General features: G+C 48.3%; 1 protein-coding gene across 3 annotated transcripts in view; it reads right to left on the reverse strand.

Moving 5' to 3' along the window:
- Positions 1-17453, reverse strand: part of dnaaf5 (dynein axonemal assembly factor 5) — a 75018-nt gene that overhangs the window by 52828 nt on the left and 4737 nt on the right. For all 3 annotated transcript variants that reach the window (XM_071411650.1, XM_071411733.1, XM_071411821.1), the window contains exons 5-6: positions 14793-15025; positions 12649-12867 (exon numbers count right to left, since the gene is read on the reverse strand). In XM_071411650.1, coding sequence (XP_071267751.1) covers positions 12649-12867; positions 14793-15025 — 452 coding nt within the window. The remainder of the gene's footprint in view (positions 1-12648; positions 12868-14792; positions 15026-17453) is intronic.

Genomic DNA, 17453 nt, shown 5'->3' on the forward strand with positions numbered 1-17453 from the left:
CTTCAAGACTTTTGGAAAATCATCTAGGTGAAGCTGGTTGACAGAATGCCAAGAGCGTGCGAAGCTGTCATCCAGGAAAAGGGTGGCTACTTTGAAGAATCTCAAATATGAATATATTTTGATTTGTTTAACACTTTTTTGGTTACTACATGATTCCATGTGTTATTTCATAGTTTTGATGTCTTCACTATTATTATACAATGTAGAAAATAGTAAAACTAAAGAAAAACCCTTGAATGAGTAGGTGTGTCTAAACTTTTGACAGGTACTGTACATCGTACCAGCTCCTTCCTGGCCTTCAGAGGAAAAACAAGCCTTATTGCCGGTAATAAAAACCTATTTTCAGCTTGAGCTCCCTTATCAAGTTCTACACATGAACAGTGAAGCTCAGCTTGTCATCCACCCACACTCCCAAATATTTGTACACTTTGACTTTCTCTATAGTATGTTCATCCAATGTATGTGTGACTGTCTGTGTGCTGAATGGGAGTGTGTATGTCTGCCTGTCAGTGTCTGCCTGTCAGTGTCTGTGTACACTTGCATGCTTGGTGTGTGTTTGTGTGTATGTCTGTCTACCTGTCTTTCGGGTCTGTTCTGCTCTGTCCGTCTTTCTTTCTGTCTGTCTGTTCTGCTCTGTCCGTCTTTCTGTCTGTCTGTCTGTTCTGTCCGTCTTCTGTCTGTCTGATCTGTCCGTCTTTCTGTCTGTTCTGCTCTGTCCGTCTTTCTGTCTGTCTGTTCTGCTCTGTCCGTCTTTCTGTTCTGCGCTGTCCGTCTTTCTGTCTGTCTGTTCTGCTTTGTCCGTCTTTCTGTCTGTCTGTTCTGCTCTGTCCGTCTTTCTGATTGTGTCTGTCTGTCTGCTCTGGGTCTGCTCTGCTCTGCTCTGGGTCTGCTCTGGGTCTGCTCTGCTCTGGGTCTGCGTGCGTGTGTGTAACTGTGTGTCTGTGTGTGTCTACAGGGAACGCAGATGCTCCTCTCCCGTCTCTCTCCCTCCTCTCTCTTGTTATTTACAGCCCAATGGTGGCCTGCCTGGCCCTCTCTGGTTTGGCCCTGCTCTGTGTGTCTGGCCTGGTTGTTTTCAAAGAATGCTGCAGGTGTGTCGGTCTGTTCTGGTAACCCTGCTCTTTAAAGGGGAATTTCACCATTTTTCTACTTTATATTCATCATCTCCATCACCACCCCAACATCTGTAAAAATGGTGCGTTTCTATGTTTTGTAGTAAAAAAAGATAGAGGCCAATGACATCATCGGTGTGCATCTTGTGATTTTAACCAATTATGAGCAGGCATTGCCACTAATTGTCTATCAATTTGTTAATGATGTCCTTGGAAACACTTATGTTCCTCTATTATTTTTTACTACAAAACATAGAAACGGCCATTTTCACAGATGCTGATGTTGAGGTGGTGCTGGAGATGATGAATATCAAGTTGACATGTTTTTAAATGTCCCTTTAACTACACAGCCAGGACTGTACTGCTAACCCTGCTCTTTACATACCCAGCCAGCACTGTACTGCTAACCCTGCTCTTTACATACCCAGCTAGCCAGCCAGGACTGTACTGCTAACCCTGCTCTTTACATACCCAGCCAGCACTGTACTGCTAACCCTGCTCTTTACATACCCAGCTAGCCAGCCAGGACTGTACTGCTAACCCTGCTCTTTACATACCCAGCTAGCCAGCCAGGACTGTACTGCACACCTGCTCTTTACATACCCAGCTAGCCAGCCAGGACTGTACTGCTAACCCTGCTCTTTACATACCCAGCCAGCACTGTACTGCTAACCCTGCTCTTTACATACCCAGCTAGCCAGCCAGGACTGTACTGCTAACCCTGCTCTTTACATACCCAGCTAACCAGCCAGGACTGTACTGCTAACCCTGCTCTTTACATACCCAGCTAGCCAGCCAGGACTGTACTGCTAACCCTGCTCTTTACATACCCAGCCAGGACTGTACTGCTAACCCTGCTCTTTACATACCCAGCTAGCCAGCCAGGACTGTACTGCTAACACTGCTCTTTACATACCCAGCCAGGACTGTACTGCTAACCCTGCTCTTTACATACCCAGCCAGGACTGTAATGCTAACCCTGCTCTTTAACTACCCAGCCAGGACTGTACTGCTAACCCTGCTCTTTAACTACCCAGCCAGGACTGTACTGCTAACCCTGCTCTTTACATACCCAGCTAGCCAGCCAGGACTGTACTGCTAACCCTGCTCTTTACATACCCAGCTAGCCAGCTAGGACTGTACTGCTAACCCTGCTCTTTACATACCCAGCCAGGACTGTAATGCTAACCCTGCTCTTTAACTACCCAGCCAGGACTGTACTGCTAACCCTGCTCTTTACATACCCAGCTAGCCAGCCAAGACTGTACTGCTAACCCTGCTCTTTACATACCCAGCTAGCCAGCTAGGGCTGTACTGTACTGCTAACCCTGATCGTTAACTACCCAGCCAGCACTGTACTGCTAACCCTGCTCTTTACATACCCAGCTAGCCAGCCAGGACTGTACTGCTAACCCTGCTCTTTACATACCCAGCCAGCACGGTACTGCTAACCCTGATCTTTACATACCCAGCTAGCCAGCTAGGACTGTACTGTACTGCTAACCCTGATCGTTAACTACCCAGCCAGCACTGTACTGCTTACCCTGCTCTTTACATACCCAGCCAGGACTGTACTGCTAACCCTGATCTTTACATACCCAGCTAGCCAGCCAGTACTGTACTGCTAACCCTGCTCTTTACATACCCAGCTAGCCAGCCAGGACTGTACTGCTAACCCTGCTCTTTAACTACCCAGCCAGGACTGTACTGCTAACCCTGCTCTTTACATACCCAGCTAGCCAGCCAGGACTGTACTGCTAACCCTGGTCTTTAACTACCCAGCCAGGACTGTACTGCTAACCCTGCTCTTTAACTACCCAGCCAGGACTGTACTGCTAACCCTGATCTTTACATACCCAGCTAGCCAGCCAGGACTGTACTGCTAACCCTGGTCTTTAACTACCCAGCCAGGACTGTACTGCTAACCCTGCTCTTTAACTACCCAGCCAGGACTGTACTGCTAACCCTGCTCTTTACATACCCAGCTAGCAAGCCAGGACTGTACTGCTAACCCTGCTCTTTACATACCCAGCTAGCCAGCTAGGACTGTACTGTACTGCTAACCCTGATCGTTAACTACCCAGCCAGCACTGTACTGCTAACCCTGCTCTTTACATACCCAGCTAGCCAGCCAGGACTGTACTGCTAACCCTGCTCTTTACATACCCAGCTAGCCAGCCAGGACTGTACTGCTAACCCTGGTCTTTAACTACCCAGCCAGGACTGTACTGCTAACCCTGGTCTTTAACTACCCAGCCAGGACTGTACTGCTAACCCTGATCTTTACATACCCAGCTAGCCAGCCAGTACTGTACTGCTAACCCTGCTCTTTACATACCCAGCTAGCCAGCCAGGACTGTACTGCTAACCCTGGTCTTTAACTACCCAGCCAGTACTGTACTGCTAACCCTGATCTTTACATACCCAGCTAGCCAGCCAGCCAGTACTGTACTGCTAACCCTGCTCTTTACATACCCAGCTAGCCAGCCAGGACTGTACTGCTAACCCTGCTCTTTAACTACCCAGCCAGGACTGTACTGCTAACCCTGGTCTTTAACTACCCAGCCAGTACTGTACTGCTAACCCTGCTCTTTACATACCCAGCTAGCAAGCCAGGACTGTACTGCTAACCCTGCTCTTTACATACCCAGCTAGCCAGCTAGGACTGTACTGTACTGCTAACCCTGATCGTTAACTACCCAGCCAGCACTGTACTGCTAACCCTGCTCTTTACATACCCAGCTAGCCAGCCAGGACTGTACTGCTAACCCTGCTCTTTACATACCCAGCTAGCCAGCCAGGACTGTACTGCTAACCCTGGTCTTTAACTACCCAGCCAGGACTGTACTGCTAACCCTGGTCTTTAACTACCCAGCCAGGACTGTACTGCTAACCCTGATCTTTACATACCCAGCTAGCCAGCCAGTACTGTACTGCTAACCCTGCTCTTTACATACCCAGCTAGCCAGCCAGGACTGTACTGCTAACCCTGGTCTTTAACTACCCAGCCAGTACTGTACTGCTAACCCTGATCTTTACATACCCAGCTAGCCAGCCAGTACTGTACTGCTAACCCTGCTCTTTACATACCCAGCTAGCCAGCCAGGACTGTACTGCTAACCCTGCTCTTTAACTACCCAGCCAGGACTGTACTGCTAACCCTGGTCTTTAACTACCCAGCCAGTACTGTACTGCTAACCCTGATCTTTACATACCCAGCTAGCCAGCCAGGACTGTACTGTACTGCTAACCCTGCTCTTTACATACCCAGCTAGCCAGCCAGGACTGTACTGCTAACCCTGCTCTTTAACTACCCAGCCAGGACTGTACTGCTAACCCTGGTCTTTAACTACCCAGCCAGTACTGTACTGCTAACCCTGATCTTTACATACCCAGCTAGCCAGCCAGGACTGTACTGTACTGCTAACCCTGCTCTTTACATACCCAGCTAGCCAGCCAGGACTGTACTGCTAACCCTGGTCTTTAACTACCCAGCCAGTACTGTACTGCTAACCCTGCTCTTTAACTACCCAGCCAGTACTGTACTGCTAACCCTGATCTTTACATACCCAGCTAGCCAGCCAGGACTGTACTGTACTGCTAACCCTGCTCTTTACATACCCAGCTAGCCAGCCAGGACTGTACTGCTAACCCTGCTCTTTAACTACCCAGCCAGGACTGTACTGCTAACCCTGCTCTTTACATACCCAGCTAGCCAGCCAGGACTGTACTGCTAACCCTGCTCTTTAACTACCCAGCCAGGACTGTACTGCTAACCCTGGTCTTTAACTACCCAGCCAGTACTGTACTGCTAACCCTGCTCTTTACATACCCAGCTAGCCAGCTAGGACTGTACTGTACTGATTACCCTGCTCTTTACATACCCAGCTAGCCAGCCAGGACTGTACTGCTAACCCTGGTCTTTAACTACCCAGCTAGCCAGCCAGGACTGTACTGCTAACCCTGCTCTTTACATACCCAGCTAGCCAGCTAGGACTGTACTGTACTGCTAACCCTGATCGTTAACTACCCAGCCAGCACTGTACTGCTAACCCTGCTCTTTACATACCCAGCTAGCCAGCCAGGACTGTACTGCTAACCCTGCTCTTTACATACCCAGCCAGCACGGTACTGCTAACCCTGATCTTTACATACCCAGCTAGCCAGCTAGGATTGTACTGTACTGCTAACCCTGATCGTTAACTACCAGCCAGCACTGTACTGCTTACCCTGCTCTTTACATACCCAGCCAGGACTGTACTGCTAACCCTGGTCTTTAACTAGCCAGCTAGGATTGTACTGTACTGCTAACCCTGATCGTTAACTACCAGCCAGCACTGTACTGCTTACCCTGCTCTTTACATACCCAGCCAGGACTGTACTGCTAACCCTGGTCTTTAACTACCCAGCCAGTACTGTACTGCTAACCCTGATCTTTACATACCCAGCTAGCCAGCCAGTACTGTACTGCTAACCCTGCTCTTTACATACCCAGCTAGCCAGCCAGGACTGTACTGCTAACCCTGCTCTTTAACTACCCAGCCAGGACTGTACTGCTAACCCTGCTTTTTACATACCCAGCTAGCCAGCCAGGACTGTACTGCTAACCCTGGTCTTTAACTACCCAGCCAGGACTGTACTGCTAACCCTGCTCTTTAACTACCCAGCCAGGACTGTACTGCTAACCCTGATCTTTACATACCCAGCTAGCCAGCCAGGACTGTACTGCTAACCCTGGTCTTTAACTACCCAGCCAGGACTGTACTGCTAACCCTGCTCTTTAACTACCCAGCCAGGACTGTACTGCTAACCCTGCTCTTTAACTACCCAGCCAGGACTGTACTGCTAACCCTGCTCTTTACATACCCAGCCAGCACTGTACTGCTAACCCTGCTCTTTACATACCCAGCTAGCAAGCCAGGACTGTACTGCTAACCCTGCTCTTTACATACCCAGCTAGCCAGCTAGGACTGTACTGTACTGCTAACCCTGATCATTAACTACCCAGCCAGCACTGTACTGCTAACCCTGCTCTTTACATACCCAGCTAGCCAGCCAGGACTGTACTGCTAACCCTGCTCTTTACATACCCAGCTAATCAGCCAGGACTGTACTGCTAACCCTGGTCTTTAACTACCCAGCCAGGACTGTACTGCTAACCCTGGTCTTTAACTACCCAGCCAGGACTGTACTGCTAACCCTGCTCTTTACATACCCAGCTAGCCAGCCAGGACTGTACTGCTAACCCTGGTCTTTAACTACCCAGCCAGTACTGTACTGCTAACCCTGATCTTTACATACCCAGCTAGCCAGCCAGTACTGTACTGCTAACCCTGCTCTTTACATACCCAGCTAGCCAGCCAGGACTGTACTGCTAACCCTGGTCTTTAACTACCCAGCCAGTACTGTACTGCTAACCCTGATCTTTACATACCCAGCTAGCCAGCCAGGACTGTACTGTACTGCTAACCCTGCTCTTTACATACCCAGCTAGCCAGCCAGGACTGTACTGCTAACCCTGCTCTTTAACTACCCAGCCAGGACTGTACTGCTAACCCTGGTCTTTAACTACCCAGCCAGTACTGTACTGCTAACCCTGATCTTTACATACCCAGCTAGCCAGCCAGGACTGTACTGTACTGCTAACCCTGCTCTTTACATACCCAGCTAGCCAGCCAGGACTGTACTGCTAACCCTGCTCTTTAACTACCCAGCCAGGACTGTACTGCTAACCCTGCTCTTTACATACCCAGCTAGCCAGCCAGGACTGTACTGCTAACCTTGCTCTTTAACTACCCAGCCAGGACTGTACTGCTAACCCTGGTCTTTAACTACCCAGCCAGTACTGTACTGCTAACCCTGCTCTTTACATACCCAGCTAGCCAGCTAGGACTGTACTGTACTGATTACCCTGCTCGTTACATACCCAGCTAGCCAGCCAGGACTGTACTGCTAACCCTGGTCTTTAACTACCCAGCCAGCCAGCCAGGACTGTACTGCTAACCCTGCTCTTTACATACCCAGCTAGCCAGCTAGGACTGTACTGTACTGCTAACCCTGATCGTTAACTACCCAGCCAGCACTGTACTGCTAACCCTGCTCTTTACATACCCAGCTAGCCAGCCAGGACTGTACTGTACTGATTACCCTGCTCTTTACATACCCAGCTAGCCAGCCAGGACTGTACTGCTAACCCTGGTCTTTAACTACCCAGCCAGCCAGCCAGGACTGTACTGCTAACCCTGCTCTTTACATACCCAGCTAGCCAGCTAGGACTGTACTGTACTGCTAACCCTGATCGTTAACTACCCAGCCAGCACTGTACTGCTAACCCTGCTCTTTACATACCCAGCTAGCCAGCCAGGACTGTACTGCTAACCCTGCTCTTTACATACCCAGCCAGCACGGTACTGCTAACCCTGACCTTTACATACCCAGCTAGCCAGCTAGGACTGTACTGTACTGCTAACCCTGATCGTTAACTACCCAGCCAGCACTGTACTGCTTACCCTGCTCTTTACATACCCAGCCAGGACTGTACTGCTAACCCTGGTCTTTAACTACCCAGCCAGTACTGTACTGCTAACCCTGATCTTTACATACCCAGCTAGCCAGCCAGTACTGTACTGCTAACCCTGCTCTTTACATACCCAGCTAGCCAGCCAGGACTGTACTGCTAACCCTGCTCTTTAACTACCCAGCCAGGACTGTACTGCTAACCCTGCTCTTTACATACCCAGCCAGGACTGTACTGCTAACCCTGGTCTTTAACTACCCAGCCAGGACTGTACTGCTAACCCTGCTCTTTAACTACCCAGCCAGGACTGTACTGCTAACCCTGATCTTTACATACCCAGCTAGCCAGCCAGGACTGTACTGCTAACCCTGGTCTTTAACTACCCAGCCAGGACTGTACTGCTAACCCTGCTCTTTAACTACCCAGCCAGGACTGTACTGCTAACCCTGCTCTTTAACTACCCAGCCAGGACTGTACTGCTAACCCTGCTCTTTACATACCCAGCCAGCACTGTACTGCTAACCCTGCTCTTTACATACCCAGCTAGCAAGCCAGGACTGTACTGCTAACCCTGCTCTTTACATACCCAGCTAGCCAGCTAGGACTGTACTGTACTGCTAACCCTGATCGTTAACTACCCAGCCAGCACTGTACTGCTAACCCTGCTCTTTACATACCCAGCTAGCCAGCCAGGACTGTACTGCTAACCCTGCTCTTTACATACCCAGCTAGCCAGCCAGGACTGTACTGCTAACCCTGGTCTTTAACTACCCAGCCAGGACTGTACTGCTAACCCTGGTCTTTAACTACCCAGCCAGGACTGTACTGCTAACCCTGCTCTTTACATACCCAGCTAGCCAGCCAGGACTGTACTGCTAACCCTGGTCTTTAACTACCCAGCCAGTACTGTACTGCTAACCCTGATCTTTACATACCCAGCTAGCCAGCCAGGACTGTACTGTACTGCTAACCCTGCTCTTTACATACCCAGCTAGCCAGCCAGGACTGTACTGCTAACCCTGCTCTTTAACTACCCAGCCAGGACTGTACTGCTAACCCTGGTCTTTAACTACCCAGCCAGTACTGTACTGCTAACCCTGATCTTTACATACCCAGCTAGCCAGCCAGGACTGTACTGTACTGCTAACCCTGCTCTTTACATACCCAGCTAGCCAGCCAGTACTGTACTGCTAACCCTGGTCTTTAACTACCCAGCCAGTACTGTACTGCTAACCCTGATCTTTACATACCCAGCTAGCCAGCCAGGACTGTACTGCTAACCCTGCTCTTTACATACCCAGCTAGCCAGCCAGTACTGTACTGCTAACCCTGCTCTTTAACTACCCAGCCAGTACTGTACTGCTAACCCTGATCTTTACATACCCAGCTAGCCAGCCAGGACTGTACTGTACTGCTAACCCTGATCTTTACATACCCAGCTAGCCAGCCAGGACTGTACTGTACTGCTAACCCTGCTCTTTACATACCCAGCTAGCTAGCCAGCCAGTACTGTACTGCTAACCCTGCTCTTTACATACCCAGCTAGCCAGCCAGGACTGTACTGCTAACCCTGCTCTTTAACTACCCAGCCAGGACTGTACTGCTAACCCTGCTCTTTACATACCCAGCTAGCCAGCCAGGACTGTACTGCTAACCCTGCTCTTTAACTACCCAGCCAGGACTGTACTGCTAACCCTGGTCTTTAACTACCCAGCCAGTACTGTACTGCTAACCCTGCTCTTTACATACCCAGCTAGCCAGCTAGGACTGTACTGTACTGATTACCCTGCTCTTTACATACCCAGCTAGCCAGCCAGGACTGTACTGCTAACCCTGCTCTTTACAGGACTGTACTGTACTGCTTCCCTTCAGTACCCACAGAGACTAACTTCTGATGATCTTTATTGAGACAGACAGACCAGGGACCAGAAGGTCTGTCTCCATCTGTGTCCATCGTGCTCTGGCTTGACCCCTGCTAGAGGAGGGTAGAGAGGGGGGATCCGTTTCCCCTCCTGTCTGTCTGTCACCGGGACCCTGACGCTCTTTGAAATGTTGGAATCTCAGTGCTTTAAAGGGGGTTGGGGGGCAGTGGTTGGTAACAGGGGGTGGGGGCTCTACTTTGCACTCTTCCACACACAGTGAGTGTTATTCTTTTTTTAAACGGGTTGCCCCCATGTGTCTTTTCTGAAATGACCAGTGGGGTGGGGGGGGGACTGTGGAGTCAGCTAGGGGGGGGTCAACCCAGACACGCAGGGGTCAGGAGAAATTAGTATTTTATTATCATCATCATCCCCTCCAGAGGAAATTCTTCTGAGCCCCTCAGGGGGGGGGGGTAGGGGTACGGGTGACTCATTGCAGCCAGCAGTGTGAGTGCATGTGTGAAAATAGCCCCCTCCGAGCTTCGCAGCCAGAGAAATGTTATTTTAATATCAAAGGTAAACTAAATGTGGGACACCAGAGGAGAGGAAGGGGAGGAAAGAGCTGCTCTGGTCTTTTACTTTTCCTATTTTTCCACTGAGACATTAGGGATGTTGTTCTCTCTCTCCTTTTATCTCTCCGTCTGTGTCTCTCTCTCCGTCTGTGTGTCTCTCTCTCCCCGTCTGTCTCTCTCTCTCTGTCTGTGTCTCTCTCTCTCTCCCCGTCTGTGTCTCTCTCTCTCTCCCCGTCTGTGTCTCTCTCTCTCTCCCCGTCTGTGTCTCTCAATTCAATTCAATTCAATTCAAGGGGCTTTATTGGCATGGGAAACATGTGTTAACATTGCCAAAGCAAGTGAGGTAGGTAATATACAAAAGTCAAATAAACAATAAAAATGAACAGTAAACATTACACATACAGAAGTTTCAAAACAATAAAGACATTACAAATGTCATATTATATATATGCAGTGTTGTAACAATGTACAAATGGTTAAAGCACACAAGTTAAAATAAATAAACATAAATATGGGTTGTATTTACAGTGGTGTTTGTTCTTCACTGGTTGCCCTTTTCTTGTGGCAACAGGTCACAAATCTTGCTGCTGTGATGGCACACTGTGGAATTTCACCCAGTAGATATGGGAGTTTATCAAAATTGGATTTGTTTTCGAATTCTTTGTGGATCTGTGTAATCTGAGGGAAATATGTCTCTCTAATATGGTCATACATTGGGCAGGAGGTTAGGAAGTGCAGCTCAGTTTCCACCTCATTTTGTGGGCAGTGTGCACATAGCCTGTCTTCTCTTGAGAGCCATGTCTGCCTACGGCGGCCTTTCTCAATAGCAAGGCTATGCTCACTGAGTCTGTACATAGTCAAAGCTTTCCTTAAGTTTGGGTCAGTCACAGTGGTCAGGTATTCTGCCACTGTGTACTCTCTGTTTAGGGCCAAATAACATTCTAGTTTGCTCTGTTTTTTTGTTAATTCTTTCCAATGTGTCAAGTAATTATCTTTTTGTTTTCTCATGATTTGGTTGGGACTAATTGTGCTGTTGTCCTGGGGCTCTGTGGGGTGTGTTTGTGAACAGAGCCCCAGGACCAGCTTGCTTAGGGGACTCTTCTCCAGGTTCATCTCTCTGTAGGTGATGGCTTTGTTATGGAAGGTTTGGGAATCGCTTCCTTTTAGGTGGTTGTAGAATTTAACGGCTCTTTTCTGGATTTTGATAATTAGTGGGTATCGGCCTAATTCTGCTCTGCATGCATTATTTGGTGTTCTACGTTGTACACGGAGGATATTTTTGCAGAATTCTGCATGCAGAGTCTCAATTTGGTGTTTGTCCCATTTTGTGAAATCTTGGTTGGTGAGCGGACCCCAGACCTCACAACCATAAAGGGCAATGGGCTCTATGACTGATTCAAGTATTTTTAGCCAGATCCTAATTGGTATGTTGAAATTTATGTTCCTTTTGATGGCATAGAAGGCCCTTCTTGCCTTGTCTCTCAGATCGTTCACAGCTTTGTGGAAGTTACCTGTGGTGCTGATGTTTAGGCCGAGGTATGTATAGTTTTTTGTGTGCTCTAGGGCAACGGTGTCTAGATGGAATTTGTGGTCCTGGTGACTGGACCTTTTTTGGAACACCATTATTTTGGTCTTACTGAGATTTACTGTCAGGGCCCAGGTCTGACAGAATCTCTCTCTCTCTCTCTCCGTCTGTCTCTCTCTCTCTCCGTCTGTCTCTCTCTCTCTCCGTCTGTGTCTCTCTCTCTCTCTCTCTCCGTCTGTGTCTCTCTCTCTCTCTCTCTGTATGTGTCTCTCTCTCTCTCTGTCTGTGTGTCTCTTCTCTCTCTGTCTGTGTGTCTCTCTCTCTCCCCGTCTGTGTATCTCTCTCTCTCTCTCCGTCTGTCTCTCTCTCTCCGTCTGTGTCTCTCTCTCCGTCTGTGTTTCTCTCTCTCTCTCTCTCTCCGTCTGTGTCTCTCTCTCTCTCTCCGTCTGTGTCTCTCTCTCTCTCTCTCTCCGTCTGTGTCTCTCTCTCTCTCTCTCTGTATGTGTCTCTCTCTCTCTCTGTCTGTGTGTCTCTTCTCTCTCTGTCTGTGTGTCTCTCTCTCTCCCCATCTGTGTCTCTCTCTCCATCTGTGTCTCTCTCTCTCTCGTTGGGGGGGTGGGGGGTTACGAGAGGACTCTAGCAGTTGAAATTAAATGAAAGATTGGTGAAAACAACATGTGCCTTGCTCAGTGGCCGTTAGTGGAGTCAGTATTTTGTGATGTACTCAAAGGTGAACCCCCTGACCTCACAGCACAGTAATCCCTATAAAAGCTTTACAACAGTCCTGATAGAGAAAAATGCATCTTATCTTAATAACCTGTCACTGTAAACAATTTTAGGGTCAAAACTAAGTGCCTCAGAAAGGGTGCCGTTTCATCTCTCGGTCTATATGCCAACTTCACCTGACCTGACTGGAGACTCAAATATAACATAAGTTACCCCTAACCACAGACCATTCATGTGGATAATGATCTGATCCTGGACCAGTAGTTATGGCATTTACCTTTTCCCCCCAATTCCCAACCCATAGGTCATACCCATAGGTCAAGGGTCATAGACTCACCTGCTGGTACTCTTGGCAGACGTCTGGTTGGACCAGCGTATCAGCGATCTTCTGGAGGTGTGGTTTCAAGAGGTCCCCGGAGCAGCCCCCCAGCACGGCAGCCAGGACCATGAGGGGGGTGTGGGGGGAGGAGGAGGGGGTCTCCAAGTGGACCAGGAGTAGCTTGAGGAAGACCTCGGGGCTGACAAAGGTCCCCAGCAGCTTGGCAGATCTCAGACACTGCAGAGAGAGAGAGAGAGAGGATACTATAGTTTATGGAATGATTTGCCAATATTACAGAGTGTATTTCACGCCAATAAAGCACATTGAATTGATAGAGCAAAGATGAGCGAGAGAGCAGAGACCAATACCAGAGAGAAAGAGAGAATTCAACATAACAGATGACCACGTAATTCATAATCCATTATCAGCCAGTGGATCAGAGGAACCATCAAATGCTTCCTCTTGGGGCAGGTGCATCCCAAGTCCTTAGGCCCAGCCCAGCCTAACTATCTCAGGGCTATAAGACACATATATCACTATTCACTGCTGTCTATTCTAAGGCCAGCAGGTGTGTCCTTTCCTCTCATGACATGACCATCAAGATCAAGCCATTCACCACAGCAGCTCTGAAACATCTGTTTCTGGGTGGAAAGAATGTCAATGGAAATAGGCCATGAGCATGACAATAACGGAAATAACTTGAAGGAAGGAAGGAAGGCCATTAGTACTGTGAGCAGTTTGTTAAAATGGCATCCAAATGATGGTGCATCAGTCTACGGCTTGTTTCACAAAGACCTGTGAAGTGATGAACTGAAGTAGCCAACACACAGGTACTGTATACTGGACCTGTAGAGCAGATTTCTACCACCATCTTCTTTATTTAACAGTGATTTAACCTTTATTCATCCAGGTTAGTCTAAACAGAGATGTGTTTAACAAGAGAGACAAGATCAAAGAAAGAGCTCACCAGCTGCAATAGCAACACTATCATCCAACCATTAGACCTACCACTATCATCCAATCATTAGACCTACCACTATCATCCAATCATTAGACCTACCACTATCATCCAACCATTAGGCCTACCACTATCATCCAACCATTAGACCTACCACTATCATCCAACCATTAGGCCTACCACTATCATCCAACTATTAGACCTACCACTATCATCCAACCATTAGGCCTACCACTATCATCCAACCATTAGACCTACCACTATCATCCAACCATTAGGCCTACCACTATCATCCAACCATTAGGCCTACCACTATCATCCAACCATTAGGCCTACCACTATCATCCAACCACTATCATCCAACCATTAGGACTACGACTATCATCCAACCATTAGACCTACCACTATCATCCAACCATTAGGCCTACCACTATCATCCAACTATTAGACCTACCACTATCATCCAACCATTAGACCTACCACTATCATCCAACCATTAGGCCTACCACTATCATCCAACCATTAGGCCTACCACTACCATCCCACCACTATCATCCAACCATTAGACCTACCACTATCATCCAACCATTAGGACTACGACTATCATCCAACCATTAGACCTACCACTATCATCCAACCATTAGGCCTACCACTATCATCCAACTATTAGACCTACCACTATCATCCAACCATTAGACCTACCACTATCATCCAACCATTAGGCCTACCACTATCATCCAACCATTAGGCCTACCACTACCATCCCACCACTATCATCCAACCATTAGACCTACCACTATCATCCAACCATTAGGCCTACCACTATCATCCAACCATTAGGCCTACCACTACCATCCCACCACTATCATCCAACCATTAGGCCTTCCACTATCATCCCACCACTATCATCCAACCATTAAGACTACCACTATCATCCAACCATTAGGCCTACCACTACCATCCAACCAACCACTATCATCCAACCATTAGGCCTTCCACTATCATCCAACCACTATCATCCAACCATTAGGACTACCACTTCCTGACCTGACCGCCCCCCCTAGGATGAGATAAAGGTCAGTGCTATCCAGAATCCTTGGGACATCCCTACCCTAAATCCTAACCTTAACCCCTACCTTAACCATTTACAACCCATTGGATTACATAGAACACGTAGTGATGTGTCTCTGTCTCGACCACTCACGTTGGTGACCACGTGGCTCTCGGGGTCGTTGCAGGTGCGGTACAGCGTGGAGAGCAGCAGCTGCAGGTGCTGGGTGCAGTGGTCCTCAGCGTGCAGCAGCAGGGCATACAGCAGCTGGGCCGTCTTGACCCGCGTGCCCGCCACCCAGTCAAACACGTCTCGGGCCAGCGCCGGCAGCAGGTTGGACAGGTTCCTCACCACCAGCTCCCTGCAGCCCAGGCCCGGACGCGCCACTGGGAGGAGTAGAGAGGTGGTGGTGGTGGTGGGGGGGGGGGTTAGAAAGTGCAAGAAAATGCCTACATGCATTAGCCTATTAAAAAGCACACAAATGGACCAATTAAGATTTACATCTAAGGCTCCGTTTGCACCAATTATGGGCAAAAGATCTGATCTGAATGATTGGTTCAAAAGACCAATAATTTGGCAAAAGATCAGAATTGGGCAGCCTGTAAATCTACAAGTGCTAATAACTGTGTTGTAACTGTGTTCTCCTATTTCTAGCTGTGTAATAGAGACAGAACAACTGTTCCATAGCCCTCTGGCCCAGTTTTGCTGATGGAGCATTTTACAAGATTTCTTTTCAACAAAACACTTCAGTAGGCAAGAAGGGAACATCATTTGTTGGGTGTTTTCTGCTGTCACAGTGATACTGCGAGAGGACTGCATCTTACTCTACAGTCTAAGTCCCATTTTCCAGACATGTACTTTTTGGTTTTACGATTGAGATTTCCTCTCCGTGGGACTTGTCAGAGCAAGTGGAACACATTTTTAAATGAATAGCCTCCACATGCTTCTTCCCTCCCTCCCTCCCTCTCTCCCGCCCTCCCTCCCTCTCTCCCGCCTTCCCTCCCTCCCTCTCGCTTTCCTTCAGTAGCCAATGAGCAGGTCTCCCTCTCTTTCTATGTCTCTTTTGCAGGCTGCTAATGAGAGAGGAAGAGGGTGATCAATCCTACAGAATCACACAGGACAAGACAAGCCGTTTCTGGTTGTGTCCCAGTTGTCTGACACTGACCTGTTCAGACAGGAAGGGGGCCATGTTGGATTTATGACTGGCAGGGAGAGAGAGACTCAGCCAGTATCCATCAGCATTATCACTGTGTGGAGCTGGAGACTGACCCAGATCTGCACTACACAACCGGACGGTCATGTTCATTAGGCACCAAACGGATGAAAACTGACTAAAACAGAAAGGGACTATATGGACTTGTCCAATAAGAAACAGTAATTTACCATTATCAGTTGCAAAACGTTTAATGTTGCATGCCCTAATGAACACCACCCAGGACACATACGGGTACCCAACACTTAGCCTACCTATGGGCAGCAACCAGGGTGATCACGTTCATGTTCACGTTCAAACTCATCCTTAGCCCCGGGCCTGGGTTATCTACCCTCGCCATCGCAGCAGCACCTTCCTACAGTATATGTGAGGCAGCTACACTGTCATTATTACTGCAGCCTGCCTGTCAGACACTGGGTTAAAGCCACTGCACCTGCATAGTGGAACTTCCCTTTTAATAAACCCTTCATCATTGTAACCATCACCCTTTATTGAATTGTTATCATTAACTTAGTACCAATCAACATACTCCTATGGATTAAATCAACGGACAGACATATAGGGTTGGGTAAAACATTAACAAGGTGAGATTAGGACAATGGAATCATTTATCCTTCATGCATACAGGCCATCCCATTGAAATTCAACCATCTTTTAAGAGGCGAGAGACCTGATTAAGATGCAGTGCCCACACTTCAACCACAGGTTGTTGCCTGGTCCCAGATCTGTTTGTGTCGTCTTGACAACTCTTAGGGTCATTGTGTACGGTTACATGCACACAAAAATAGGATTATTGTGAAGTCAGATCAATATAATAGCTCCATTTAAATATTTACATGCTTTGCAAGAAGAACGATATCCCTAATAATCCTGTGAACATGGACACATCTGAAATCAGGCTACCTGATGGCACTCAGATAAACGCAGAAAATGGCTGCCATAACCAGTTTAATATATAGTTATTAGTGTGCATGTAAACATACTCATTGTCACATCTTGACATAAACTGATCTGGGACCAGGCTAATGTGGTGAGCGCGTGTGACCGTCATAGAAACAAAGTGCCTTCCCAGTGTAGCCTATGTAAAATAAACTGAAATCAGGTCAGGAGGAAAACGGCAGGGTTGCTGCTGTAGATAAAGGCCCGCTGTCTGTCTTCACCTGCTGAGTGGGATGGAAAGTCAGACAGGACAGACAGACAGGACATCACCTCTCCTTCCTGAACCCAGCAGGGATATGAAGAGATGAAGGGCTTCCTCATTCTTCACTACAGTGCTGACAGACATTATTAATAGGTGGTAATAAGCACTTGGGGAGGCAACACATGCTGGGTGTTGTCCCTCCAATGGCCTGCCCTTCCAGCTTCTCACACAGGGGTGGGGTGGTGCGTGAATGGGGTAGTCGCGAGTGTGTGTTTGTGTGTGCCAGAAAGAGAAAGAGAGAGAGAAAGTGGGAGGCCATTGTAGGGGGAGGTGGGTACCAGCCCTGCAGAAAACCCCTCTAGTCTCCACCCAGCCTGCACACCACATCCACACGTTAGTCTTAGTAATGAGGGTGTTAGGGGGCAGAGTGCCGACAATAATCGGCTATTAGTCAAGCACT

This window comes from Salvelinus alpinus, chromosome 1 (assembly GCF_045679555.1).
Source record: "Salvelinus alpinus chromosome 1, SLU_Salpinus.1, whole genome shotgun sequence".
Classification (NCBI taxonomy): domain Eukaryota; kingdom Metazoa; phylum Chordata; class Actinopteri; order Salmoniformes; family Salmonidae; genus Salvelinus; species Salvelinus alpinus.